This window comes from Adiantum capillus-veneris, chromosome 13 (genome assembly GCF_014529385.1).
Source record: "Adiantum capillus-veneris isolate H3 chromosome 13, ASM1452938v2, whole genome shotgun sequence".
In the NCBI taxonomy this organism is placed as follows: Eukaryota; Viridiplantae; Streptophyta; class Polypodiopsida; order Polypodiales; family Pteridaceae; genus Adiantum; species Adiantum capillus-veneris.
The window spans coordinates 139,119,885-139,147,630 of record NC_140943.1 but is presented as its reverse complement, the minus strand read 5'-3'; the positions used below and the strand labels follow the sequence as shown (position 1 = coordinate 139,147,630).

Sequence of the window (27,746 nt, the reverse complement as noted above, 5' to 3'; positions counted from 1 at the left end):
GGAAAATCACGTCATTCAGAGGCAAAGGACGGATAAATTTCATAAAAGGGCGTGTGGAGTGCTGTGGATGGAAAAGGGCGTTGCTAGCGTGCTCGTAAGCTGCTATAAGTTCCATCTGCTTGCAGTTCTTCTATGAACGCTTGGCAGAGGGCCAGGTTTTGGGATGGAGATGGCTGTTTCTGCATCGAGTAGGCTTCCTGCGGTCAAGGTATCTCTCTCCAAGGTCCATGGTGTTTCACAGCTTATACAAGTCTAGCATAAGGATTTGAAGCTTTATTTGGCGCAAACCATCTTTCCATCAAAGCCACACGCAAACAAGAAAGAGCACTGCCACATTCAAGCTGTGAGGTGTCTTGTCGTTCCTTTTTGCATACAGAGTTGGGAACCCATGTTTTGCTTTTGCCGTGCTCTCAAGAAGTGAATGAGAGGAAGGGACTTTAAGGTCTTCAGAAATTTTACTGGATTCGAATAGTTCAAGTGTGTGCTCCGTTCGTTTCTTTGGAGATGAGTGCATCACAAACATACAGATATACTTCAGAGAGGTCCCTACCAATCTATCAATGCAGTTCGTGGAAGCCTTTGTACAGTTCACAGCTTCATGCGTACCATGGCCTGCACCAAGAGCGCGGCACTGCTAGAGCTTCTTCTCATATATTCACCAACCCTTCAGTCTTGCCTATTAGACCAACATGTTGGTCTTCTCTTTCATCGTTCTCTACAATGGCACACCGAAAACGGCATGTCAACAGGATGTTACACTTCTTGGGTGCCTGCAGGGGTCTCTTTCCGACCGCAGCCAGCCAGTCTCAGCATCAAAATACTTGTCGAGTTGCAACCCCTGAAGTTGGACAAGTCGAGGATTGCAGTGATGTAAAGGTATCACTCTCGTTTATGCTCTATTTCCAACATTTTGGAAGGAGATATCATTGTGATGAATCTTAGTAGAAGCCTTTTCTGTGTTTTTCCGTGTTGTTTGATGATTTCTATTGCGTATTTCTGTCTAATTCACGTTACAGTTTTGTGTAGGAGGCTGCTGAACTTGTGAGTGACGAGGAGGGTTCAGCTAACAAGGAAGTGAAGGCAGAGGCAACTCAGGCTGAAGCTGCACAGGTGTCCACGAATAATGAAGGGAAACAGCCAGATGGAAAAGGAAAACAGAAAAACCAGATGTTGAATAGAGTGGTGTTTGGCACAGGGATAGGTCTTGGCATGGGTGGAGCAGTGATAGCAGGTGGTTGGTGGTTTACTGCGCTCATGGCTACATTTGTATATTTGGGAACTCGGGAGTATTTTGATCTTGTAAGGAGTGATGGCATTTCTGATGGGATGACCCCCCCTCCACACACTGTCTCGAGGGCTTGCTCAGTTATTTGTGCAGCAATTCCGTTGCTGACTTTGTATGTGACCCTCTTCCCTTTGCTTGTTTTGAAGTCACAAGAAAGATAACTGAGAAAATAACATAACTACAGTCAGCCATGGTAGGCATTTATTTAACATGTCTGTGGGCCTAGCTGAGCTTTAGTGCATTAACTTTTGCGATACTAGAAGTTGAAGAAAACATTCATTGAAAGTATATGACAATGACCTAAGCTGGATAGTGTTATAATTCCATTTTGTGTTTACAACTCTACAAAGAGAGGTCGGACCCAGATTCAATTTGGAGGTGAGCTTGGACTCACATGCACTTGTACTACCTTCTCTAGCCCTATTTAAAGGTGTTGGAGCAATTGGAATAGTAGGTGTCTTGATTGCGAGTATGACTGCCCAGTGCCTCTGAGCAGTATTCTGGTATAGAAGCTTGTTGAGTCTGTATAGGATCTGTATGTGGGTGCCTGTTCTAGAGGAGTGTCTCTATGTTTTGCTCATCGTTAACAAGAAGAGCCCTAAGCATCAATATAGTCCATGATTGTTGGGAGCAGCCCTAAACATTAATACTCGAGAGCAGCCCAAAGCTCTCCTTAAATAGGCAAGAAATGCCCTCACATTTTATATAATATATATCTCTATCTATATTTATTTATATATTACTTGCTTGCTGTGGCTCCAACAAATGAATTTTGCAAATGCGATGCTCTTCTGTTAAGGGATCTTTATTTTCCTTTGTCTATGTCCAATTGACATGAGGAGTGTGTATTTGACCCATAACACATCTCAACTAAGGACATGAAGAGGTTGCTTACGATGAAGCCACACTTGGCGAGAAGTGGGCAGATTGGTCCCAATTCTACTCTAGCGTAGGAGATCAATCAATCAAGATCCCTACCCTTTGCAAGTTTCCTACTGATCGGCAATTGAATGGCGAGAACTATGCCATTTGGAGAGCAAATATGATGGCAGTCTTTAACTTATACGAGTTTGGAGGCTTTTGTCAATTAAGGAAAGTCTATTAATAAGGATTTTGCAGGAGCGAAGCTGTTGGAGCGTGTCAATGCTCGGATTCGATCGCTTATTATCCTCAATAGTACATCATCTGTCATCAGTCACATCCGATTGATGAAGGACATGAAGATGATGTGAGAGTGACTTTCCTCTTTATATGATGGGTGTCTCCGATGAAGAAGATTGCGGATCGTGGTTGTCAAGCAAACATCCAGGAGGGTCCATATCAACAGGGTGCAGGAGCTTCAACAAGAGATACTTCAGATGGGCAAGAAGATTAGTTTGGAGGACATGGCTATTCAGCTTTTGGCCTAGTTGCTTCCTCTTTATACCAACTTTTATTCTTCGCTGATTCAGAGTGGCTAATTGAACACCATTACTTAGGAAGAGATAGTGTCAATGGTATCGGATAAGGAGCTTCGGTTCATATTGTGGAGAAGAAGCAAGCCTTTGAAGCCTTGGCTGGTTCTTCCAACAACGACAAGAAGCAGAAAGGGAAGAAGAAAAGCAACAATAACTAAATTTTTGGTCTTGCAACAACATTTTTGGGCTTCGTGTCGCCATGGTCCCCCCGTTTCCCTCGCCAAAGCACCGTTCCCTTGTTCCAAACGCTTCTTGTGGAAACAAGATTCCCGCCCCTCGTTCCCCATCCTAGCTGTTCATGATGCATCGCGAACAATAACAACAAGAGGATGGATACTGAAAAAGAAGCTTTGAAATCTGAGAGGCATTGCATCAATTGTGGAGATCAAGGCCATTATTGGTGAAAGTGTTGAAAACAAGTTGGGAAGGCTTCTATTTCTTTGGCAGCAGTAAAGGCCTCAACCTTTGTTTATTTGAAGGTGCTACCTTCAAAGACTTCTTCAGAGACATTTGAGGTTGAGACAACTCTTGTGGTTTGAAACTCTCAAACCTGGATCCTAGATCACGAATCATGGCACACGACTTCTTCAAAGGATCGGTTATCCCACATGCGATGACATTGTGGTTCGATTTTCATTGGCAACAAATCAGGGGCACCATGGAGTTGATTGTAGACGACAGAGGGGCTGTGCACACGTCCAAGGTACTTAAGTTGGGGTTCCGTCTCATGTCGGTGCATGGAGTGTGCAAGTTAGGCATGGAGTCGGTGTTCACGGAGGATGCAGTGTCTGTATAGGATCTTGACTCTAGCAAGGAGGTCACAGGGGCATAGTCTCTACAAGCTCCGAGCTCTTTCTTCGGTTACAGGTTCTTTTACAAGTGATCTTTGGCATTATCCGTTTGACCATTTGGATGTTGATGCTCTTCGTCGTGCTTTTGAGATAATGGGAGTAAGCGAGGACAATGTACTTCGTGCATTTGTGGGAAGTAGTATAAAGAGATATACCAAAGGACTCTACACAATGAGCTAGTGATCTTTGGAGACTTATGCAGACTTCTTTGGACTTCCTTAGGTGTAGCTCTTTATTTTATGTTGCTGGCGGATGATTTTAGTTGCTTTACTTGGGTATACTTCCTTCAAGCCCAAGGACGAGGCTTTTGGGATATTCAAGCATTGGCGTACAATTGTGGAGGAAGAGTCCAACAAAGAGTTGAAGACTATTCGTGCGGACAAGGGTTGAAGACTATTCGTGCGGACAAGGGTGGAGAGTTTATGTGGGAAGTAGTATAAAGAGATATACCAAAGGACTCTACACACTGAGCTAGTGATCTTTGGAGACCTATGCAAACTTCTTCCTTAGGTGTAGCTCTTTATTTTATGTTGCTGATGGATGATTTTAGCTGCTTTACTTGGGTATACTTCCTTCAAGCCCAAGGACGAGGCTTTTGGGATATCCAAGCATTGGCGTACACTCGTGGAGGAGGAGTCAAACAAAGAGTTGAAGACTATTTGTGCGGACAAGGGTGGAGAGTTTACCTCATTGACTCCGTTTGAGGCTTACTTCAGGAGAAAGTGAAACGGGAGGGCACCACGTGCCAATGGAAAAGAACAGTTGAGACAAACTTTTAAGCATTTCAAAATAATTGAACTGAAAGAGATGCATGACACACGAGACAGGGAGTAGCGGAGTTCCACCCTAAGAGAGCACTGGCCCCAAATCTTGGTGTCCCTTTCGGTATTTCTTTATATTGCTTCAACACTATATAGAGTCGGTAGCTGTGCTCTGCTTCCACTCTGGCCGAGAATGCCACATAGAGAGAGAGAGAGAGAGAGAGAGAGAGAGAGAGAGAGAGAGAGAGAGAGAGAGAGAGAGAGAGAGAGACTTCTCGTCATATTTAAAGGCCCTAGGCCCATCCAACAGCCGCACATGAAAAACATTCAGTCTAAAAAGCACCGATCACGTACAACTACCACGTGAATAGTCTGCAATGCAGAACACGGGTGTTCGTACAACTGGCACGTCAACAACGCAAATTACAGAGCGTAAGTACAACCCTGCCACACACCATCAGTAATTATACAAGGTCTTCTTGTGTGTGTGGGTGAGTCATGCTTTATTTTATTATAGGCCCCATTGGACGGGCACCCATAAGTTGTTAAAACTCTCTTAGTATGTTTGGCCTTTCGACAAGGAACCGTAAATTGGTAGAAACTCCTTCTGTTGCTTCTAGGGTTTAGACCCCATTGGCCGAGATCTGCAGGTTGGCTCAGGTTTTCAGTGGCTTGACAAGTCAGCAATTTTTGTGACATCCCCCCTTCTTGAAAGAAGAGTAATCATCCGTGATTACAATTGGCACAAAATGATGATGTGGCATGTCCACCCGGATGGAAACTGATAGTTAACAAATCTTATAAGTTGTTCCAACTTATGGGATACCTTCCGATGGGGCCAGGGGACACAAGGCACTTAAAAATAATGCTAGAGGCCCAAAGGCGTAAAGGATACTGATGTAGCAGGCTGTTCCGTAATTCCCACTGATTGTTGACGTGACACTGTACAGATTTTATCACAAACTGATGACATGGCATGACCATAAGTGTCCCCAACTTATAGGGTACCTGTCGACATGGCCCTAGGGACACTAGAGCATAAAAAAGATACAAGCGGCTGGCTGAAATTTCCACAATTCATGCTGAGGTGTTGACGTGGCTGGTTGTTAATTTTTTTTTCGCAAAACGTGCTAGATTGCTGACGTGGCTGGCCGTACGGAATTCTACAAGAAACGTTGGTTAAATTGGTTCTTCTTGGCACTTGGGGTTCTTCCTTTGAGTTCACGAAGCCAAAGTATGCACAGAGCTTTGATACCAATGTCAGGTGCAGTGGAAGTGTTTATGGATTTAGCTCGGATCTAGTACTCCGCACAAACAGAAGGGACACTTTACTTCACTTGAAAGCATAGTTACATGGGACGGCGGGTCGGGGACGGAACGACAAAAGTCAGGAAACGAGGACGGGGGTCGGTACGGCAAAAAGAAAAAGTTTTTTTGGCATTTTTTGACCTACACATGCCACACACATAGAGCATCACTTTGACCACAAATTTACACTAAATAGACCAAAGAGCACGAGTCATATAGGCGCAAATGTGCTAATAAAACATCGATGGATACAAAATGAAAAGTGCATGCCACAAGGGCTCAAAAATTCTAAAGGACTTAGGACAAGCCTCAAGGATAACAAAAAGTACAAAGGGCTATGTAGTAGGTAGACTCTAGACTCGAGAGTGATTAATGATCATCAAACTCAAGAAGTTCTCGCCTGCTGAATCTCCATATCCTCGTCGTAGTCGAGGTTGTCAGCGACGTATGAGGCCTCGCGAGGCTCGCATTGAGGCTCGAAGTCCTCCTCTAGCTCCTCCAAAAGTGTATCGGCCATAGATGGTTTCTCTTGTGCCATCTCCCACTCAGTGAAGGGATCTGCTTTGTGTGTGACGCTCTTGGCAAGCATGCGCAAGTTAGCTCATAAACACCAAATCATAGGCCCTCTCGACCCCAAGGCGATTCCTCTTCTTAGAGGCAATGTGGCTGTATAAACTCCATAGTTGCTCCAAGCAACTAGTGGTACATGCTTGGCTAAGGACACGAATAGCCAAGCGCTGCAAATGTGGGCCATCTCCGCCATAGTCCTCCCACCACAAAACCGAGCCAATCTTGTTGCGATCAACCTGTGCATCTACACATCCATAGGAGCCCTTCTTTTACCTGTAGTTGAGTAGCTCGTCTCTAATCTTGCGCCTAGTGTCACTGCTAGGCTCAAGGCGCTCCAATGCAAGCCGCCATCCTTTGCTCACCTCCTTGTCGGTCTCTTGACGCCTTCCTTGAAACTCAGGGTCAAGCACATAAGGTGCCGCATGAAGTGGAGAGTAGTATCTATTCCACCTCGACTCACACAAGCCATGAATCTCCGCATACTGAACAGGGTCGGCATAAGCTTCTCAAGTGTCTCTATCATCCGATCCATGGCTTTGTAGACTTTGCCAAGCCATCCACAACTCGAAGTAGGTGTAGAATAAGCTTGACCATGGCGTCAAGAGTCTTCATCTCCTCCCACCAAGTGGCGTCGTCGGCCTATTCTCGGCATTTCAATCCTGTTGTTGCTGACGTAGACTCCATCATGGCCTGGAACTCATCACTGAGAAAGAGGCCCCTTCAGGCTCCTCCACATGTAGACAAGCGGCCTAGCATAAGCCAATTGAATGCAAATCTTGTCTCTGAATATTTGAGCAAGGACAAGTGGCTCCTCTTTGAGAACTTATGGCACTTTTTGATGGTTGAGCACAAAGGAGACAATTCGAGAGGCGTCACCAATGGTGGGTGAAAATTGAAATCCATGACAAGTTCCCTATGTCCTTGAGGAGGTTATTGAGGCAATGCGCCATGCAAAATGTGACATGGATGCTGGGATACATGCCCTCAATGATAGCCCCAGTTGCCCTATTTGACGCCTCTCCATCTGCAACCATACCAAGGACATTCTTTGGGTACCAAAATAGCAGTTCCCTAAATTTTAGGAGATGCTGCCATTGTATCTTTCTAGGTCATCTGACCCCCTATGTACACTGCAGCCACACCCAGAATTGAAATGTAGCCTCTGTAGCAAAGGATTCCACTTTGGCTAGTCAATGACCCCACTTTGGCTAACCATAGTCCTTGTCCAACCTTAGTGCTCTCTTGCCCTCAAGCCTAGACTCCTCTGAACAGTTCCACACTAGCTATGCAATGCAAGGCAGTTAGATTTCCCGAGGGGTGTTTTCAAAAAGTGAAAGTAAATAAATAATAAGAAAGAAATCAACAAAAAGGATAGATAGTAGTCACACGCTGGTGACATACCCCCCTCTTGAAATCTCAAACGTCCTCGTTTGCATCTATGTCGTACATGCTCACAATCAATACTGATGTATTCAACACCTTGTCGACACATGTATTGCCTGCGTGTGAACCCTGTCCCAATGACATAGTGGTAACTTCGCACTGTGCCATTGCTTTGAGTCACTAACTTTCCAATGACAAAATGGTAGCCACACATTTTGCCACTGTCTTTAAGTACACGTTGGGCCCAGTAACACTTTCGAGCATACCCAAACCGAGAGTTTAAGAATGCAGTTACACATGTACCCTTTAATAGAAGCAATTACTGTATCCTTGACAAACTGACAAGAAATACTCACTTCTATAGCACTAACCAAACTTTTGGACATTCCATAAGAGCAATTGCCAAACTGACAATCTGTACAGCTCTAAATTATGGAACATGTACTTGATTTGAGCTCACTTTAAATACCATGTACATCATTTGTTTCAGAAGCCATTGTCACTCTGACAATCCATGTAGCTTTGAAACTCAAAGGGTCAAGGTAGGTTGCAAATCGAAGGCTTCAAGGTAAAGTGATAACACAGTTGGTGACTCTGCAAGTTCACCTTCTTCCATCCACTTAGCATCCATTGGTGGATAGTTTTTGAACTTTACCAAGTAACGCCTAGCAACCTTGCCTTTCACTTTTCTTTCTTTATGTGCCAAAATCTGTTCCGGGACCAAGATCTCTTCAAGGTCCCTCGACTTCTGGCTGATCTTTAGCTGGCATATCCTCTGGCACATCACCCACATAGGGTCTGAGAAGACTCACATGAAACACATTGTGAATCTTCCAACTCTCAGGCAATTTCAGCCTATATGCAACATCATTGATTATGTCGCATACTTGAAAAGGCCCATAGTAACGCATGCTGAGCTTTGGAAACAGTCTTTCCTTGCCCTTCATCTTCTTTAACTTTGCCTTTTCAAAGCGTAGAAGCACCCAATCACCAAGTGAAAGTACCACTTCACGACGGTGACGATCAGCTGCTTTCTTTTGCTTTGCCTGAGTCTTTTCTAAGGCCACTTTGACCTTCTTGTACATTTCATCCATGTCCTGAACATACTTATCTGCTTCAAATATCTTGTCCTTTGTATGCAGTATGGGAGGAACTTTCTTGCCACCTTCAACTATCTCAAAGGGTGCCTTGCCAGTTGATGAATGCTCTGTATTACTGTATGCATACTCCACCAATGGCAAATATTGCTCCCACTTTTCTTTATGCTCTGACACATAGCACTTCAGCAGATCCATGACAATAGAATTTGTCTCTTCTGACTGCCCATCTGTTTGAGGATGAAATGACGAAGAGAATTTGAGTGTTGTGCCCATATTCTCAAACAAGCCTCTCCAGAACAAACTTGTCATGCGTGGATCACGGTCGCTAACAATCGACTGTGGCATGCCATGATACTTGAAAATATTGCTCATAAACAAACGTGCCATCTGATCTGGCTTTATCTTCTTCCTGACAGGAATAAAATGAGTTTGCTTTCTGAATCTGCAAATGATGGTCCAAATACCATCGTTTCTTGTCTGCGTTCTCGGAAGATCAAAGATAAAATCCATAGCAATACTTTCCCATGGTTTATCTGGAATAGGTAGTGGTTGCAATAACCCTGGTGGCTTTTGCCTGTCAAACTTGACCTTCTTGCAAATTAGGCATTCTCGCACAAAGGCATCCACATTTCTTCTCAATGTAGGCCAGTAGAAGAATGTCTCATTCGCTTTAACTGTAGCATCGATACCACGATGCCCTGCATACGGTGGGACATGACTCTCTTCCATAACTTTGCGTCGCAATGGCTTTGTGACACACAATCTGCCATGCATCATCATGAACCCATCTTTGAGAAGATAGTGTTCATGACGTTGTCCATCCATTAGCTGCTTGAAGACCCTTACAAAATCTTCATCATTTGCATACTGTTCCCTAATATCATTAAGTTCACAATGATAAGGAATTGACACAGCTGAAATTTGTGGCTTCCTTGACAAGGCATCAGCCACCACGTTCTTCTTGCCTTCCATATGCACAATCTGAAAGTGGAACATGGACAAGATATTTGCCCATCGCATATGCTTCTCAGATAACTTTGCCTGTGTCAAGAAGTATCGCAAGGTTTGATGGTCTGTTTGGACAACAAAGTCTGCACCTAGCAAGTAGTGTTTCCAACTTAAGAGCGCATGAATCACGGGCTGCAGTTCTTTTTCATAGACTTGCATAGTCTTTTCTGGCCCTTGCAAGATTCTACTCTCATAGGCTACTACCCTGCCATCTTGCATTAGCACTGCACCAATGCTACTACCGCAGGCGTCGCACTGGACCACAAATGACTTCCTAAGATCTGGCAACACGATGATTGGATCTGAAGTCATCTTTTCTTTTAAGAGATTAAAAGCTGAAATCTCTTTCTGTGTCCATCTAAAGGTGACTGCCTTCTTTTGAAGAGCATGTAAAGGCGAAGCAATCTCAACGAAATTTCGGATAAACCTTCTGTAATAGGAGCATAGTCCCAAGAAACTTCGGACATCGTGCACCGTCTTCAAATCTGGCCATGACTTGATCGCTTCAACTTTTGCAGGATCCATTCTAACACCATCCTTTGAGACAATGTGTCCCAGAAAGTGAATCTCTTCCAGAAAAAAATCACTTTTCTTTGCATTGATGAGCAACCTATGACTGCGTAGCTCTTTGAACACAATGGCCAAGTGATGCCTATGCTCCTCTTCATTCTTTGAGTAGACTATCATGTCATCAAAGAATGTACCAACAAACTGCTGGTGTGGACGGAAAAATCTGTCCATCATCCTATTGAACGTAGCAGGAGCATTTGTGAGACCAAAGGGCATCACTAAAAATTCGTAAAGGCGAAACGTCGTTCTAAAAGCAGTCTTGTGCACATCCTCTGATCTAATGCGGATCTGATGGTACCCACTCTTTAGATCTATCTTGCTAAACATAGCTGCTCCTTCTAATTTGTCCAGAATATCATCAATTCTAGGTATAGGGAACCTATTCTTGATGGTATTCTTGTTCAGTGCACGGTAGTCGATGCACATACGCCATGAGCCATCCTTTTTCTGCACCAACAACATTGGAGAACAGAATGGGGATGAACTGGGCTGAATCAGCCCCTTTTCTAACAGCTCTTGTACTTGGCTCATTATCTCTTTCTGCTGAGCCGCACTAACCCTGTACGGAGGCTTATTTGGTGGGCTACTGCCTGGCACCAAATCTATCGCATGGTCCTCGGGTCTCTCTGGCGGTAATTGAGACGGTAATGAATCGGAAAAACAGTCACTATATTGTTGTAAAAACATCGACCTTCCTTTATCTAGCACATATAAATTTAATGCATCACAATCTGACTCTTCACGTGCAAAAACCAAGTACGCAGAAAGATGCTTTTTCATTACAGAAGTAATAGCAGAAGCTGATACAGTGGGAATAGACTCCCCTTCAAGCTTTACATCCAGAATGTGAGTCTTTCCCCTGTTCTGTATAGTGATCTTTTTGTTGTAGGCATCCATGATTCCTTGTACACGAAACAACCAAGGAATACCTAGCAACACATCACATTGGTCCAGTGGCATGATGTAAAATTCTTCAGCATCTACATAGGACTGGATATGTAGGCGCAACTTTCCAATGATGGGTGTCACACCCTTTGTATGGCCAGGACATGCCAAACCTGCCTCTGTTGTATACCCCATCTCTTCAAGTCTGATTTCCAACTTTGAAGCCAATTCTGGGGAAATGAAGTTGGCTTTGGCACCTGGATCAAAGAAGATAAGCACTGTTTGATCCCCGACCTTTCCCCATGCTCTGCAAAGCTCACTTGCATCTGAATTTGGCTTGTCGCCCACCATATCTGGCACTAGACCAGCCATGGGCTTTTTTCCTTTCCTGTCCTCCTTGTCTTCAGAATCAGCTGGCCTTTCTTTGTAGGACAATTGTAAGCAATGTGGCTAGGCTGCTCACAGATGAAGCATTTGTTCTCTGACCTCAAGACCTTCTTTTGCTCTTCCGACTTGCGAGGAAAACGTCTTTTCCATTTCTTCGCTGGTCCCTTTTTTGATTCAACCGTAGCTTTGTCTTTCCCTGCGTTGGCTGGCTCCTGAGTCACTTTAGGAACCTCCTTGGGAACATACTTCTTCGCTGAATTTTTCTTGGCTGATCCTTCCTTGATGCCAGTATTAAATTCACAATCTTCTCCCTTGAGCAAACCATTGCTAGTGTTTGCTACCTCGATGAGCTGCGTCAAAGTAGTGACTTTGGTCTTTGTGCAGTACTTTCTCAATCCTTTGGGTAGGCCACAACAGTATTTTTCAATCTGTTCTGTCAATTGCACAAACCTATAGGAAGTTACTGGAAGTAGAGCTTTCCAAAACTTCCGATTGTAGTCATCCAGATTCTTGCAAGTAGTAGCATTAAGTTGGTGCTATTCTGTCATGACATCTGCTTCAAAGTCATCAGATAACCATGCTGTTGCAAAAATTTGCTTGAAGTAAATCCATGTGGATGGAGCTTGCCCTTGCAGCAATAAAGTTGTCCACCATTGTCCCGCATTCCGTGTCAAGAAAGTGGCTGCCTTGCGGACCTTTGAAGCCTCTGTAAAGTTTCCCCCTGCATATTCCTTGTCAAACTGCTGGAGAAATGAGAGAGCCTTCTTCTTGTCATCAAACCCTGTAAAGGTCGTGAATGTCACACCTTTGCCACCTTCTTTGTACGGAGTTGGCCTCTCCAGCGGCGTTAAGTTGTCATATGGAAGTGACTGAAACATGGGAACACTGTTAGGGTTCATTTGTGTTCCATGACCGCAATTTAGTTGACCTGGAAATGCCATATTTGGCTGCTGATTTGTAATTCCAGCCATACCAAAATTTGCATGTGGCATCCCAAATTGGCCTTGAGTGCTTTGAAACCCTGGTAGCATGCCCGTGACACCATACATGGGGTTAGGCATCATCGTTTGAGCACCCCCGAATACTGTTCCTGGCGTGTAAAACTGATTTCCAGGTGCATGACCAGCCATGCTCTGGAATACCGATCCACCTCCAAAATAGCCAGGGTGTACTGAAGGTGGTGGGAAGATCTGTTGCATAGCCTGTAGGTTGCTTCCCTGCCCATTAGAACCAGCTATAGGCTGCTGAAAAGTGGCTGGCTGAACTGGTACAGCTTGAAAGACTGGCATCTCAGCCACCTGTTCTTGCACCTTAGGCACAGGTTGTGGAGACTGCATGTTCTCCGTCAAGTGTACAGGTGTTTCCATTGACTGTGTAGTATGAATCACCTGTGCTCGAGCCTTAACAGGCTTTTGAATATGATCCAGTGACCCAACTTGCTGAGACGGAAGAGGAGGTTGCAGAAAGGCTAAAACCTCGGGTTCTGCATTACTTGTGTGAACATAGCCACAGCAGTAGCCAACTGGGTCTTGAATATATCATCATCCGTATGTGGTGGTCTTGATGACTCACCCACTTCATGTTTTTGTTGACCGTGTGAAGAGGAAACCTCTTCAGTCACATCATCTGGTCTGTCAGCCATAATTGCAATTTCCTGTGTCTGGTCTATGATCCCCTGTGTCTTCAAGCCCAAACTGACCAAGGCTCACTTCTATGGGAAAAAGTGATTTAATCCCGGCGATGGAACCATGAAACTGGCCTGTTAACTTCAAAAAGGGCGGTAGACTTTAGACTTAAACCTAATTTGCTTTCACCCATTTAATTTGTCGCCCACTTTACCTGTACTTTCAAGACACAACAAAGGGGAAAGGGATACAGGCTGCTAGATTGCACCTGTATGAGAAGACCGACACCAGATTGGCCCCTAACTTAGGCGCCCCTTTCGGTATTTTTTTGTTGTTAAAAAGAGGGAATAAACTCTATGGTTCCCTACAAGCTGCCCCGCACAAGCTTGGCTGAATTTCAACTGTTCCGGCCCGATTTCGGCAGCATAACTGTACTAGGACCCTTCACAGTCAGTATTCCCACGCATTGAATGACTTTCCCAACGCATCCGGGCACTTTGCAAAACCTGGCGAGAATCTGCAGCACGCTGAATTCTCTGTTTTCAGCCCCGAAAATGCGCCAGATCACCTGTACAGTGGTCCCCTCGCATCCCCGAACCTCCTGGGGGTATTAGGGTCCGTTTAGGGCCAAAACCCTAAACCTGCAAAAATACACAGCAGGCTGTAATTTACTGTTTCGGGCTCCGTTTCGCGTGCCGGTCGCATCCGTAGCAAGTCCTCGAGCTCCCGCACCTGTAGGGCTACTTGCCCTTTGAATCGGACGAGATTTCTGGCGTGAAACCTCTCCGAATTCACTTGTATCTGCGGGGGATTAGCCGCTAGCTAATCCAGTACCTGTGCAAGAGGCTCTTGCCTCGGTAATCGCGCATGAACCCACACAACTGTACATTGGTCAATTGAAAAGCCCACTAGAGGGGCATAACATACTGCCATAGGGGAGAGAGAGGGCAGTGCGTAGCGTGCAGGGCATCACTCCTTGCACCGCACTGTACATAAGAGGGAAAGGAAACACTCCATAGCTCTTAACCTGTGACAAAAATCTGCAAATGAGCCCCTCCCTCCTTCAAATTCAGCGCCACTTCTTCATGCATGAGGAAAGTGCACAGAAATGTGCCACTTGGCACATTTACAGCCTATTTCCCGTTTCGGTGTTGCTGCCTAAAAATTTCCCAACCGGTTGCCCAGTTGACTTCACGGCAGAGTAATAAAATGTTCCCCTTGTCATTCTGGAGGTAATGACGCAAACACATTTTCAGGTCCCAAAATAGCAGTTTCCTAAATTTTAGGAGATGCTGCCATTGTATCTTTCTAGGTCATCTGACCCCCTTTGTACACTGCAGCCACACCCAGAATTGAAATGTAGCCTCTGTAGCAAAGGATTCCACTTTGGCTAGTCAATGACCCCACTTTGGCTAACCATAGTCCTTTTCCAACCTTAGTGCTCTCTTGCCCTCAGGCCTGGACTCCTCTGAACAGTTCCACACTAGCTATGCAATGCAGGGCAGTTAGATTTCCCGAGGGGTGTTTCCAAAAAGTGAAAGTAAATAAATAATAAGAAAGAAATCAACAAAAAGGATAGATAGTAGTCACACGTTGGTGACACCGTGAGCTTCTCAAGAAGCTCCAACCTCTTCTCGGGAGATACTCGAGGGCAAAACTTCACCTCGTGACCGGGTTCATGAAGTAGATGGGCTCGTGTCACAAGACGGGCACCACGTGCCAATAGAAAGAACAAACTAAACAGACTTTTAACACTTCAATAAGAACTGAATTGAAAGAGAGAGATGACACGCGACACGGAGTGGCGGAATTCCACCCCAGAGAGTATTGGTCCCAAACCTTGGCTCCCCTTTCGGTATTTCTTTAGATTGCATCATCAAAGTACAAGCCGGTACTCAGGACTCTGCACCTTCTCCAGGAAGCATGCCAGAGAATGAGCCCTAGCCTCATATTTAAAGGCCCTTGGACTAAAAAGTAGTTACAGTAAAAAGCTTTTAAAACTCAAAAGCTTCTGGTCCAAAAGCAAAGCCAAAAGCTGCCAACATAAATCACGGAAATCTGTACAGCTTGCCACGTCATCATGCTAGCGCAATTTTCAAAAATCTGCCACGTTGTTGCAGTTTTAGGGTTAGGGTTTCTGGAATTAGGGTTTGCAGGTTTTAGGGTTTGGGTTTCCAGAATTAGGTTTCAGCAGTTAGGGTTTTTGGAATTAGGGTTTCAGCAGTTAGGGTTTTTGGAATTAGGGTTTCAACAGTTAGGGTTTTTGGCAGAAATTAGGGTTAGGGTTTTCTGCTCTCGGGAAACCACATCATCACTTTGTGACACTTCTTCTATTACTTGTTCTTCTTAGGGTTTAGGCCTCTCGGCCACATCTGTAAGTTGGCTCCATTCTTTAGGCTTTGGCACACTAGCAGTTTGTTACAGCTCGCACTTTGTTTGCACCACCCGTTCTCTTGTACGAGCATAGCTTGCACGTCCATGGTCTTGCACCGCCACCTTTACCACGCGTGCTAGAGTCGACTTCATCCCACCACGACCATGTTTGCACGGCGGGCCTCCTTCGAGAAGAGCCGGCTTGAGAAGTGGAGTTAGCTTGAGATGACATGATGGTGGAGAGAGAGTAGAGCTAATAGCTTAGAGGAGAGCTTGTGTGGAGAGAGAGTAAAGGAGAGCTTCAATGTTGAGAGGGTAGAAGAGGGAGAGAGTGGGTAGAGAGACTCAAGAGTCAAGGGTAGAGCTTGAGTGCTTGTAGGTAGACCGTAGACGGCGTAGAGTGTAGAGTGTAGACGGTAGACTGTAGAGAGGAGAGCTTGAGAGAAGATGAGGCCCAAGGGTGCTTTTATAGCCTCCCAAGGGCCAAACCCCTCCAAAAGAAGTGAACGTTGGTTGCAAAGAGACGTTAAAAACGGTCCTTTTTTTCGAAATTTGAAAATCTGTTCTGCCGTCCTCGTTCGTCCCCGGTCGGCAGCATGCGACCCCGCCGGTCGGATGAATTTTCGACTGTTCCCGGCTCGGTTTCGGCCGTTCCCCAGCCCTAGGCCCCGTCCCCCCCGTCCCCTTTAATTATGCTTGAAAGACTTAACTGAACTGAAAGAAAGAGAGAGACAAGAGAGAGAAAAGGGATGACACAGGGATGTTGGGTCCCAACCCTCAAGGGCCCCCTTGCTCTGTTGCCAGAGCAAGTACTTTCTTTATTCTTGCACAAATGCTCATACAATGATTGGATGCTGATGCTAATGGGTACTGATGCTGTGGTACTTGACGGCAACGACGACGACGACGACGATGTTAAGGCTGAAAACTGAAAACTCTAGGTACTTTTGCTAGAAATCTGCAATCTGCGGTGAGGATTTGCAACCGCCAATGCATGCAAAGCTGAAATGAAAAAAATGCTAGCTGATTTGGGTTGAATCTGCAAAGCACTGGCTGCATTGGGCTGAAACCAAAGTGCTAGGCTGATTCTACTACTGATGGTCAATGCGGCGAGGTTTTGCAACCGGGAAGGGTGCTGTACGGCGAGGTTCAGGGCTGATCTGAAAATGCTGGTTTTATGGGCTGAAAACGCTGGTCTTTTGATGTTGAAAACGTTGGGCTGATCCTGGAGAAAACGCTAGAGCTCCCGAGGAGCTGCCGATCGGGTGCCTGCCTCCATTTGTGTCTGCTTTTTCTACTGCTCTTGAGTGCCCAATGGGTTTCTTTTATAGTTCCTTTAGCTATTTGCCCTACCTACATTCCAACAAGGGTAAATGAAAAGTCACTTATTAATAAATGATCTATAAGAGGTGGTTCACGCAATAAAATGCCTGCATGATGAAATGTTGTTCTGTGCAAGAGAGTGTATGCAACTATGACCAGCCTGGACGTGCACGTCGTGCGAGAGGCTCATAAAGGTGCCACTTAGCTACTGGATCAGGCTAGATTGGGGTAGAACATGTCCACGTAGCGCAAGTAAAGTGCGCATGTGATAGGGCCATTTGGGAGAATATTGGCACGCGATTGCAGTTCTCATCATCATTTCACCCGCAAACAGATGGGCAATCCGAGATAGCCAATTCAATGGTTTTGGATTTGTTGAAGTCTTACATCTTGGACCAGATGACTCAATGGGAAAAATATCTGCCTTTGGTGGAATTTGCCTACAATAACACAGTTCACTCTTCGACGGGGAATGCGCCATTTGGGTAATCGAAGGTGCTAAGAAGGTCCCTCCCTTTCTAAGCACCAAGGACAAGATTTTTGAAGCCCATCAGTACACGAGGGACTTGGACACTGCTTTTACCAAGGTTCGGGAGGCTCTAGAGAAGTCTCAAGCACGGCACAAGAAGGCAGCAAATCGACTTAGACGCGACTTGAAGTTGAAGGAAGATGATTGAGTGCTCTTATGTTTTGAGAAGGCATGCCTAAGGAAACAAAAGGGAAAGGAGTGGCTTTTTCCCAAGCTTAGAATGAGGTATTATGGCCCTTTCCAGATTCAAGAAAAGATAAATGATGTATCCTTCAAACTCAAGTTGCCAGAAACTTGGAAGATTCACAATGCTTTTCATGTGAATCTCTTGAAACCCTTAAAGGGTGAGGTGCTAGTTGACGGGGAGCCCGATGAGCAACCCGAAGTGGAAGAGAGCGAGGAGATACTCGTTCCAGAACAAATTCTGGCCCATGAGGAAAGAAAAGTGAAAGGTAAAGTGATTCGGAGGTTCTAAGTGAAATTTAAGAACTATCCGGCATTAGATGCGAAGTGGGTTGAGGAGTAGGACCTAGCAGATATTCCTTAGATTTTGGAACGTTACCTTGAGGCTTTCGGCTTAGCTGTGTCTATTCCGAAAGATTCCGCAGATCAGCAGGGTTGAATCTGGTGTAGACGGGACTGCACAAGAGGGGACTCCGCTCCTTTGTCACAGATTACCTGGATGGAATAGAGTCACTGACTTCCCTTTGGATTTCAGGGATACTGCTGTGCTGACAGTATTCTACTGTATGACTTTATGAATATTGAAAATGGAAACTCCCAAACTTGAACATGATTGATGTGTACTCTCTCATGTGATTTTGTTTGAGTGCAGGGCTGAAAGACAAAATGATTGCAGCATTTCGGTCTTGAGAATCTATAGACATGATCGCAATAAGAATTAGCTAATCCGATATCAGTGAGGTCCGAGATGGATTTGGATGCGATTGCTAAATACGTTGCCAGGAATCATGGTCTTAGATCTGGAATCAATTTTTATGTGATTGATATGATGTAAATGTGCACTGACTGAGTCGTCTCTGTGCAAGTGCTAGATTTGTGTTGGTCTAGTGCGTCGTACTTAGAGTCAGTGTCTATTGAACTGGTTTATGGCCTTTGTCTATTTTGCAGGTGTAATTGAGGGCGATTACAACTCTTTCAAGAGGGGGGTATGTCACAAACTGATGACGTGGCATGACCATAAGTGTCCCCAACTTTTAGGGCCCTTGCAGAAAGGGCCCTAGGGACACCAGAGCATAAAAAAGATACAAGTGGTTGGCTATACGAAATTTTCCGCAATTCACGCTGAGGTGTTGACGTGGCTGACCGTACGGATTTTCGCAAAACGCGTTGGACTGCTAACATGGCTGGCCGTACAAAATTTTGCAAGAAACGTTGGCTGAATTAGCGCTAACTTTTGGAGCCACTTGCTTTTGAATTTGGCAACTTTTCTTGGTTTTGCTTTTCCCACGGCCGAGGGCCTTTAAATAAGTCCCTTGGGCTCTATACCTTGCACTTTCCTTCAAGGGTGAATCTGGGCTTATCCTGGATTCATCTAGGTATACTCTTTTTGTGCCGACGAGGTGGTGAGTAGAGGCGACCCAAGGGCAACTGTACTTTGCTCAATTATTAATGCAAAAAGAAATACCGAAAGGGGCGTCAGTCTTTGGGACCAATCTCTCTGGGCATGAAATTACACCGGCCTTGTCGACTCAATTGAATTGTGATTTAAGTGTGAAGTGTTGAAGGTGATTCTCTCTCGTGTGTCATGCCAAATTCCAGACTTGGGGTGTCCAAGTTTGTTACAGATTTCCCGCGGTTTACGGAAGTTGCCGCCAACGCTAGATTTTGGGCCTGGACGCTTTTAGAAGTGAAGCTTTTCATGTATTGCATTTAGGAAGGCCATGTGCCTTTAAAGATATAACTGGGGTCTCTCTTCTCTCAGATTTACTTGGGAGCATTGAGCAAAGAGGACCCTCGGACTTTGTACTTTGATCAAGCATTAATATAAAAATAAATACCGAAAGGGGCACCAGAATTTGCGGCCAATACCTTTGGGCACAGAACTACGTCGAGCCGTCTCGTCTCTATTAAATTGTGATAAGATTTTGTTAAGTGGCTTTTAAGTATTTTCTTGTGTGTTGTGCCAGATTTCCGACTTGGGGTGTCCAAGTCTGTTACAGTGGTATGAGAGCTCGATCAATTTTCCTTCCAAGGAGAATCCGATCCCTTCTACCGCGACACACATGGATTCAGTCGACGAATTCCGCAAGGATCAAAACAATCCACCTTACAGCTCGGGGTCCGGTGAGAACACGGAAGATTCAAATAAACGATGACCACCTTCTGTTGATTTAGGAGAGTACAGTCCACCTCAGCCCACGGAGTATGAATGAATGGAGATGCAACGTCAACAGCAAGGTGATGCGTGTGCTCAACAGATGCTCCAATATTCTAAAGATTCTCAATATGCGAAATTTTTGACCAGATTTATGAGATGCATTCTCGGTGGCGTACGGTCATCAATTCACCTTCGAAGTTAGCTTTGAAGAAAGCACCTGTTCTGCAGGTGTACATTGAAGATGAACTTGACGACGTAGTGGAAAGACGAGTCAACCGACTCTTGAAGACCAAGAAGCATTCAAAGAGAGACAGTCAAGTAGCAGATTACCCTGGCTACTTGGGTCACAAGTCTACTTTTGCAAATGCACGAAAGACAAAGAAGCGTGTATGCTCTGAGGATGTGTCCAGTTCGTCCTCATCCTCTTCTGATAGTTCTGACAACTCTTCCTCCTCCGATTCCAGTGATAGGAGAGAAAGGAGAAGAAACGAAGAAAGACCCAAAGACACAGAAAGAACAAGAAGAAGACTAAGAAGAGCAGATCCCACCGAAGATCTCGGAAATATTCAGATAGCTCCGAGGAGGCTTCATCCTCTTTTGAGAGTTTGGACTCCAATGAACTGATGTTTTATTCTAAGAGGAAGCATTTTTACAGAGCCAATCAATATGACTTTCTCGAGGACAAGAGCAAGAAAACCAAAGATTCAAGGAGGGTGGACAAGCACTAAAGTTTGATGCTTTTTAAGGCTTCCTATATTCCCACAAGGCCCTCACTTTTATTCAACAATTCGACATAGCTTATTCAGGGGGGCGCTATTCAGAGCACCCCAAGGTTCGAAGGGCAACATTCTATTTGAAGGAAAATACACAATGGTCCACTCTTTTGTTACGAAAGGAGGCAGCGAAGAAGTGGCTGCAGTTTCAAGCGGCTTTTCACTTCCTATTTTCACGTGATGTGGTTACCGCTTGGAATTATCTTCGAATGATCAAGGAAGATACTTTGGATACTTAATGCCAGAGATTTCGGGATACTTGCCTATTGGCCTCTCCTTTAAAAAGATCACTTTTAAGGAACAAATCGAGCGATTTTGTTGTGGTCTACCCAAAGAGATAGATTACTGCTTACTGCAGAAGTCCGAGTCCATACAACAACTGATGGGACATGCTAAGCAAGGGTTTGCTTTGCATTCGGGTACTCTTACGCATCCAACTAATCAACTTTTGAGAACAAGGACGGGATAGAATCCGAATAATGGTAACGAAAGAAGAGGGAAGTTTTGGAAAAAGAAAGATACACGTCCCTGACTGACAGAGGAACAATGATCCGAGTACCTCAAAACGGCGAAGTGGACGTGTCAGCACGATGCTCCAAAAAGGTACCTCGAGGATAATGAGGAGACAGGCCAAAGAGTTCTAGAGGAGCCGGAGAGCGCGAGAGAAAAGAAAAGATGAAAGCAAGACTGATACCAGATTGTGTGGAGACCGGCCCTGATCAGATGGATGAAAGTATTGAACTTTGCCGTGCATGGGGCAAAGTGCGAGACCACGAATCCCTAATCTTCTTTCGACAGAGGAGCCAAGGCCAACTTAATTTCACCCAAATTGGCGGCTTGACTTGAATTACATGCGAGGAAATGAGGCCACAGGCGGTGGCTGTTCTAGCGGCACCCTGACGAGATGTTGCCACTACACCTGTCATTGGAAAACTTTGTTTGCATTGTTAGGGTTATCTAGGGCACGATGACTTTTATATCATGCCTTTGGGTGTGACGTCCTGCTAGGAATCCCTTAGTTCCACAAGAACAACGCCGTGGTCGATTATAGGGCAAGGAAAGCTATCTTGAAGAATGAGAAGGGCCAAGAGATGTACTTGATGTAAAGTTGAAGGGCGAGTCCGTCCCACTTGTATTGGCTTCGACTGTTTTTAAATTAATGAAATTCAGTCTTTTTGTTTGCTCGGTGTTCTTGAAAGAAGTGAATGATGAATAAAGGTCAAATATGTCTGATCTAGAAAAGGAACAACAAGAATTTCTACATGCGCATGTTGATTGTTTCTCTGAATGCCCACCAGGCGAGTTACCATCTCCACATCTTGAATATCATACGATTGATTTGATTCCGGGTAGTACACCATCGAACCGGCCACCTTACCGAGCCAGCCGAGCCCAAAATAAAGAAATAATGAACCAAGTAAAAGAACTTCTTGAAAAGGGTCTTATCCAACCTAGCACTTCACCTACTTCGCCGGTGTTGTTGGTACTAAAGAAAGATGGATCTTGGAGAATGTGCATTGACTATAGAGCTCTCAATAAAATCACTATCCCAAGGATCGATGATATACTCGACAGACTTCAAGGGTCCTCTTGTTTTAGGAGAATTGATCTAAAGAGTGGATATCATCAGATCTGAAGTGCTTTTGGCGACGTCTTCAAGACAACTTTCAGGACGACTTTTGATTTGTACAAATATTTGGTGATGCCATGTGGCCTTACGAATGCTCCAGCAACATTCAACCATACGATGGATAGAATTTTCAAAGAGTACCGATCGTTTGTGGGCACGTTCTTTGACGACATCGTCGTCTTCTCCAAGAGTGAGGCAGAGCACCGACACCATTTGTTATAGGTTTTCCAGGCACTGCGGAAACATAAATTGGTTAAAAATGCGAAAAAGAGTGAGTTCTTCTTGCTAGAGATACACTTTTTGGGACACATCGTCTCAGCGGAAGGTGTAAAGATGGACCCGGCCAAGGTTGAGACCATTCGTGATTGGCCCGATTTGAAGAATGTTCATGAAGTTCGAAGTTTTCTGGGCTTCTGCTCATACTATCGGCGGTTCATTCGAAAATTTGCAGAGATAGCTTCTCCCTTGCATGTGCTGACTCAGAAAGGGGTTCTTTTACCAGTTTTAGCCTTGCCAGACTTGCAAAAGCCATTTCAAGTTTACTGTGATGCTTGTGGTCGTAGTCTGGGTGCACTCTTGATGCAAGAAGGCAATGCCATCTTTGGATATGTTCGTTGTTGCTTGGAGTTTTGATTGTTTGTCGGAGTTTCTTGTGTATAGTAAACTGAGCTTCCCTATCATAAGTTTGTGGCCGACGGCGGCATGGTCCATAAGTTCTTGCATGGTCAATACTTGCTTGGACAAACTATACTCCTACAACGGTGATGGCAATCCAATTGTGTATCGCTCGCACTCGTCTTCCAAGGAATTCAACTTGAAGAAAGACACCGGAAGGTAGACGTCGAGAAACCTTTGGTTGTAGCCTTCTATGTTCCTCGTGGCGAGCATTTTCAAGTTGCCCCATTTTGGGAAAATTTGGACTTCTAACAGAGAGATCATATGACTGCAATGTAAAAATAATTTGAAAGCTTGCCATGTCCTTGGAGCATGCGGTTGTGTCGCGATTGAACTCCACCATTGCATAGCATTATCCTTAAGAAAATCCGTTGCTTGAGAGATTCTTCTGTATAATTCCCCCAAGCATAGATGTTTTTGAATTGTTGTAGAAACTGCAAGGCTTCTTTCGATCTTTCACTCGAGAAAAAGTGAAAAATTTTACTATCGTGCTGCCATCCTTGAAATCCTTTTGTTGGTTAGGTGAAAATCTCGGATATGGATAATAAGGATATCCTTACGGGCTCCAACCATTGTGTACCCAGGTGGCGGTGGTGGTGGCAAGTTCCATAGTGACATAAAAACCCAGGGCACAAGGAAAGAAAGGAAAGGGAATCAGCTGGTAAATCAGAGAATTTCCCAGATCCAGATTGAGGTGCCAAGGACACGGAGGCCAGAAAGGCTACCAAGTCAAAGGGCACGAGAAAAGAACAGAAAGGTAAGCTAGTTCCACCGGATAATTTGGTCAAAGGTACTTTTTGGCCCTCGATGCAAAGTGGATGGAGGAGGAGAACCTCGCAAATTCTCTTCGGAAAGAGCTATACCTTGAAGCTTTTGGGCTATTAGTAGTGTCTATGCCAAAAGTTACCGATGAAGCAACAGGTTGAATTTGGTGCGGTGGATCCTTAGTTAGACTAGGTGTCAGAGACTGGGGATTTGGGAGGGCAAGTGGCTCTGCCATTGCTAGCGGTTGCTGTTTCTAGGATGTCCTTTGCGTATGGAGTGTGGATTGGTAGTTTGCTCGGCGGATGTGTCTGAGAGCATAGTTACATGTGGGTCTGCCCCGCATTTATGGTGGCGACCCACATTGTTGGATTGATGATCTGTGCTATGTAGATCCTTCGTCAGACTAGATATCAGAGATTGGGGATTTGGGGGGGCAAGTGGCTCTGCCATCGTTAGCGGTTGCTGTTTCTTTGCATATGGAGTGTGGATTGGTAGTTTTCTTGGCTGACGTGTCTTCGAGCATATTTACATGTGAGTCTGCCCCGCAGGTGTCCACATTGCCTCTAGAGTAATGCTTATTTGCCCTCAAGCTAAAAACATAAGTAGCACAGGCTTGATATAGGTTCAGGTGTTGCTAGCAACTATTTATATGTTTTTTCTCCTAGGTGAGATCATAATGAACACTTGTCAGAGATGTCTTTTTACCAACTATGATGTCATTGTTTTCTTGGTAAGAGATGTTGGCATTTGGTTCTTCTAAGTATTTCCATTCTCTAATCAATGTTGTCTTTTGACAGGTATTTTGGGGGCAGGGTAAGTGTCGCGGTCACAACAGCTGCATTTTTCTTGGCTATTGTGCTACTTCTACAGCGAGAGAAGCCACGTTTTGCTCAATTAAGCAGTGTAATCTTTGGGCTCTTTTACTGTGGATATTTGCCAAGCTTTTGGATCAAGTTGCGCTGTGGCACGGCCATTCCTGCTTTAAGCTCTAGTCAGTACCTTGAACTCTTAGCTCAGCATTCATGCTACATCCATGTTGTGTGCCAGTTGATGCAATTTGGGATCTTGTTTAGATTTCAATGTTGTAAGAATTTCTGCACATAGTAAGCAGGAAAAAGCATTTTGTTAAAAAACCTATGGTAACTGTTCTTTTTTGGGGGGGGGGGGGGGGGTATGTCTAATAGGAGTAAAGGAAGTTAGAGGCTTTATTTCAGCTCTTAAGGTATTATACAGAGCCAGAGTAAGAGCCACCAGAACTTGGATGTTGCTAGAGTATTCTGGTGGGGAGCCCAGCACAAGGGCATTAATCTTGCTCTTAAGCAAAGTTGCTTCTTGTTGACTTGGGGCATAGAGCTCATGTTAAAGCTATGTATGAGGGAGGAACTCAATATATGCACATTTGAACCAACTTTTAGGGGTGCATATTGGGAGATTATGCCTCCTCTAGCCTCTTGTCGCATAGCTCTCTCTGTTTCCAGCCTTCGGCTATGGAACATACCTAGTCACTTCTTTCAGATTATCATTGTCAATCCTTTGCTCGGCGTTCTAAGAATCTTTCCGGAGGGAACACTTGGAGAGGGAGAACACCCTGCATTGCAGATTATGTGCGTGTGCTCCCTTGCACAGGTCCAAGAAAGTTTTGCTTACTAAACTTGAACACAATCAAATGAAGAATTCTAGACTTTAGTTGTTCATACGTGTACACGGCACACAGGTCTCATACGTATACACATGTACACACACATGTGTATGACGCTTTTGCAGTGATGCAAGATGCATTAGGGTGGTGGTTTTACTGTTTTTAATGACATCAATCCTCTTCTGTTCAGAGGTTATGCCCCTTTTTCTGAAACGAGAATTAACAGTGGGGCTGGTGGCGACATTAATTTCTGTAAGCAGCATCATTGCTGCCGATACAGGTGCATTCCTTGGTGGGAAGGTAATATTTTCTGGCGTTCATGGAATCATTTGAGGTATGCGTGAACTTGCTGATGTACAGAAGTTGTTTCCTTGAAAGCACATGTTTTTCTCAGTATCTTGGACGAACACCACTGTCAACTGTTAGCCCAAAAAAGACCTTGGAAGGTGCAGTGTTTGGATTGAGCTCTGCCGTACTTATTGCGGTTTTGCTTAGCAAGCTTTTGTGCTGGCCTCCATCGACACTGAGGTGTGCAATCCTTTTTGACCAGGATTTTCCTTGTGAGTTGTCGATGTATGTTCTTGTTCTCCAGAGTCCCAGCTGAGTTTTTTGAGTCGTACTTGGTTGCCTTCTAGTGCTGCTGCCTATGCGGTGCTCAATTTTCTTGGCTCCTTATTTGGGGATCTAACGGAGTCCATGATCAAAAGAGATGCAGGAGTGAAAGATTCAGGGCGACTGATCCCTGGGCATGGTTGGCTTCTTTTTTGAAAAGCGGAATCTTCGGAGTCCAAGTTGTCTGTTATTTCTTATTGGAATGTTGACGTACTGATGGCATAAGCACCCTTTTTATGTAGGTGGCATACTTGATCGTGCAGACAGCTATATTTTCACTGGAGCTCTTGCCTATTCATTCATTAAAACCTTAATCTAGTCTGGGGAGATGCTTCAAAACATGTGGATATTCTCCATACGGACCAGCAAATACCAGGTCAACTGGGACACTTACACAAGGATTCGATGCAAATATCAAAATGGCATAGACCCCCATTGCCTTCAAATTGAAGGATGTGGGTTTGCTGTACATGGAAATTCTCTCCTTGCTAGCAAAGAGTCTGTTTGATGTATATATCATTGAGCAAAGAAGTGCGTTAACATTGTCATAGCTGAGATTTTGTTGAATGTAACCGAAAGCTCTAATTGATATAGTAGAAGCGTTGCACTGGTTGCTTCTCAACGTTCATGGATTGTGTGCTTGGAGTGTACAATTGAAGCTGAGTAAAATTTTACTTGTGTGTGTTAGGAGTTCCCTTTGTTGGTTATGGCAGGAATCTAGGTTCCTTTTTCTGAAAAATGAAAAATATTTAGAACTGGCTAAAAAGATATGGACATGTTGCAGGTCAACTGTAGTATAGAGGATGCCGTGTTGTTACCTTCATTTGTATAGGCTTCTCGCCTGGTGCTGCCTCATCTATTTCAGATGATAGTAGTGTTAAGAGGTATTGATGTAGCATCCTAAGGTTGCCTTTGTTAGTGGCAACCTTAGACCAGATTTGACTAGAAGCTGATGCCCATGCAAGCTGTCATAACCGTCGAGCAATGAAGTTACGTAAATAATATGCTTTACGTCAAGGATGCTCAAATGCATTAAGCTTGTATATGAGACCAATGGAACTTAACACAATTTCATACAACCTCTGAGCAATTTTCTGTTTGGTTGTGATATGTAGCAGTAAACATTTTTTTTTGTCTCGGCATCAATGTATTTTTTGGAAGCCTTGGGTTACCTATTCTTCATTAATGTTGCATGCAGTTTTGTGAGAGCACCCTATAGGGGTGCGGGGGCAACTGGAGTCCTTTGGGATTACTTGTGCAAGATGGTGATATTTTGGAAGTTATTGTGAAAAACACGTGTTTCTACTGTACCGAACATAATATTGTCACCAATGGGTTTTGAGTGTGTCTGTTAAGTTCAAATGATCTTGAGCACAAAAGGAATGTCTGACATGCTAGTAATTCTTGGGTACAAAATTAATATGTGGTCTGGGCAACAAGGGTTTTTTAGCCATGCTTGCTTTGTCACCTGGTTGAGTGATGATAGCCCCTACCTGTCTCTCACATATGCCGGTGTTCATTGTGACCTTTTCGGATAGACAGCTAGAAATGCTATTGGTATGAATGAGGGTTACTCCTTGTTGCAGGACATTGTAGGGCTCTCAGCCCTGAACCTTGGACATGCTTGTTGGCCATTCCTATGTGTAGGCTTGATGTTTGGCAGAGCTCTATGACACTTTCTTATCTTTGCACTACACATGATCTATTTGTTTCTTCTCTTGGGTCTTCCACTACGAATTCAAACTATTTTTGTCTAATGGAGCCAAGAATAAATATTAAATGTATTGGAAGAGCATCAAACAAGCACAATGGAATACTGAAATTTCTACAGCTCGCAAAGTTCACTCCATCCCGTAGAAGGTGGAGGTTGACTATCTTGAGGTTGAGTATCTTTTG

The 27,746-nt window shown here is 44.5% G+C and overlaps 1 protein-coding gene across 3 annotated transcripts; it reads left to right on the top strand.

The window, feature by feature from the left end:
• Positions 1–26,466, top strand: LOC147444953 (phosphatidate cytidylyltransferase 4, chloroplastic-like). 3 transcript variants are annotated; one of them, XM_086527466.1, is made up of 9 exons: positions 1–208; positions 377–417; positions 777–876; positions 1,027–1,397; positions 24,397–24,590; positions 25,429–25,538; positions 25,633–25,766; positions 25,874–25,989; positions 26,093–26,466. In XM_086527466.1, the coding sequence occupies exons 1-9, from the start codon at positions 164–166 to the stop codon at positions 26,167–26,169; spliced, it is 1,188 nt and encodes a 395-aa protein (XP_086383592.1). In that variant the 5' UTR covers positions 1–163; the 3' UTR covers positions 26,170–26,466. The 3 variants fall into 3 exon arrangements, with proteins under 3 accessions (XP_086383592.1, XP_086383590.1, XP_086383591.1); XM_086527465.1 differs by having other exon boundaries at positions 50–208; positions 377–876; XM_086527464.1 differs by having other exon boundaries at positions 41–876.
• The last annotated feature ends 1,280 nt before the right edge of the window (positions 26,467–27,746 follow it).

Excerpts from the sequence above, each read along its gene's own strand:
- LOC147444953 (XM_086527464.1), top strand. The coding sequence starts at position 505 with ATGAGTGCATCACAAACATACAGATATACTTCAGAGAGGTCCCTACCA. Across the intron at positions 1,398-24,396 it reads GCAATTCCGTTGCTGACTTT|GTATTTTGGGGGCAGGGTAA; the intron begins GTATGTGACCCT and ends GTCTTTTGACAG. Across the intron at positions 25,539-25,632 it reads GTGCATTCCTTGGTGGGAAG|TATCTTGGACGAACACCACT; the intron begins GTAATATTTTCT and ends TGTTTTTCTCAG.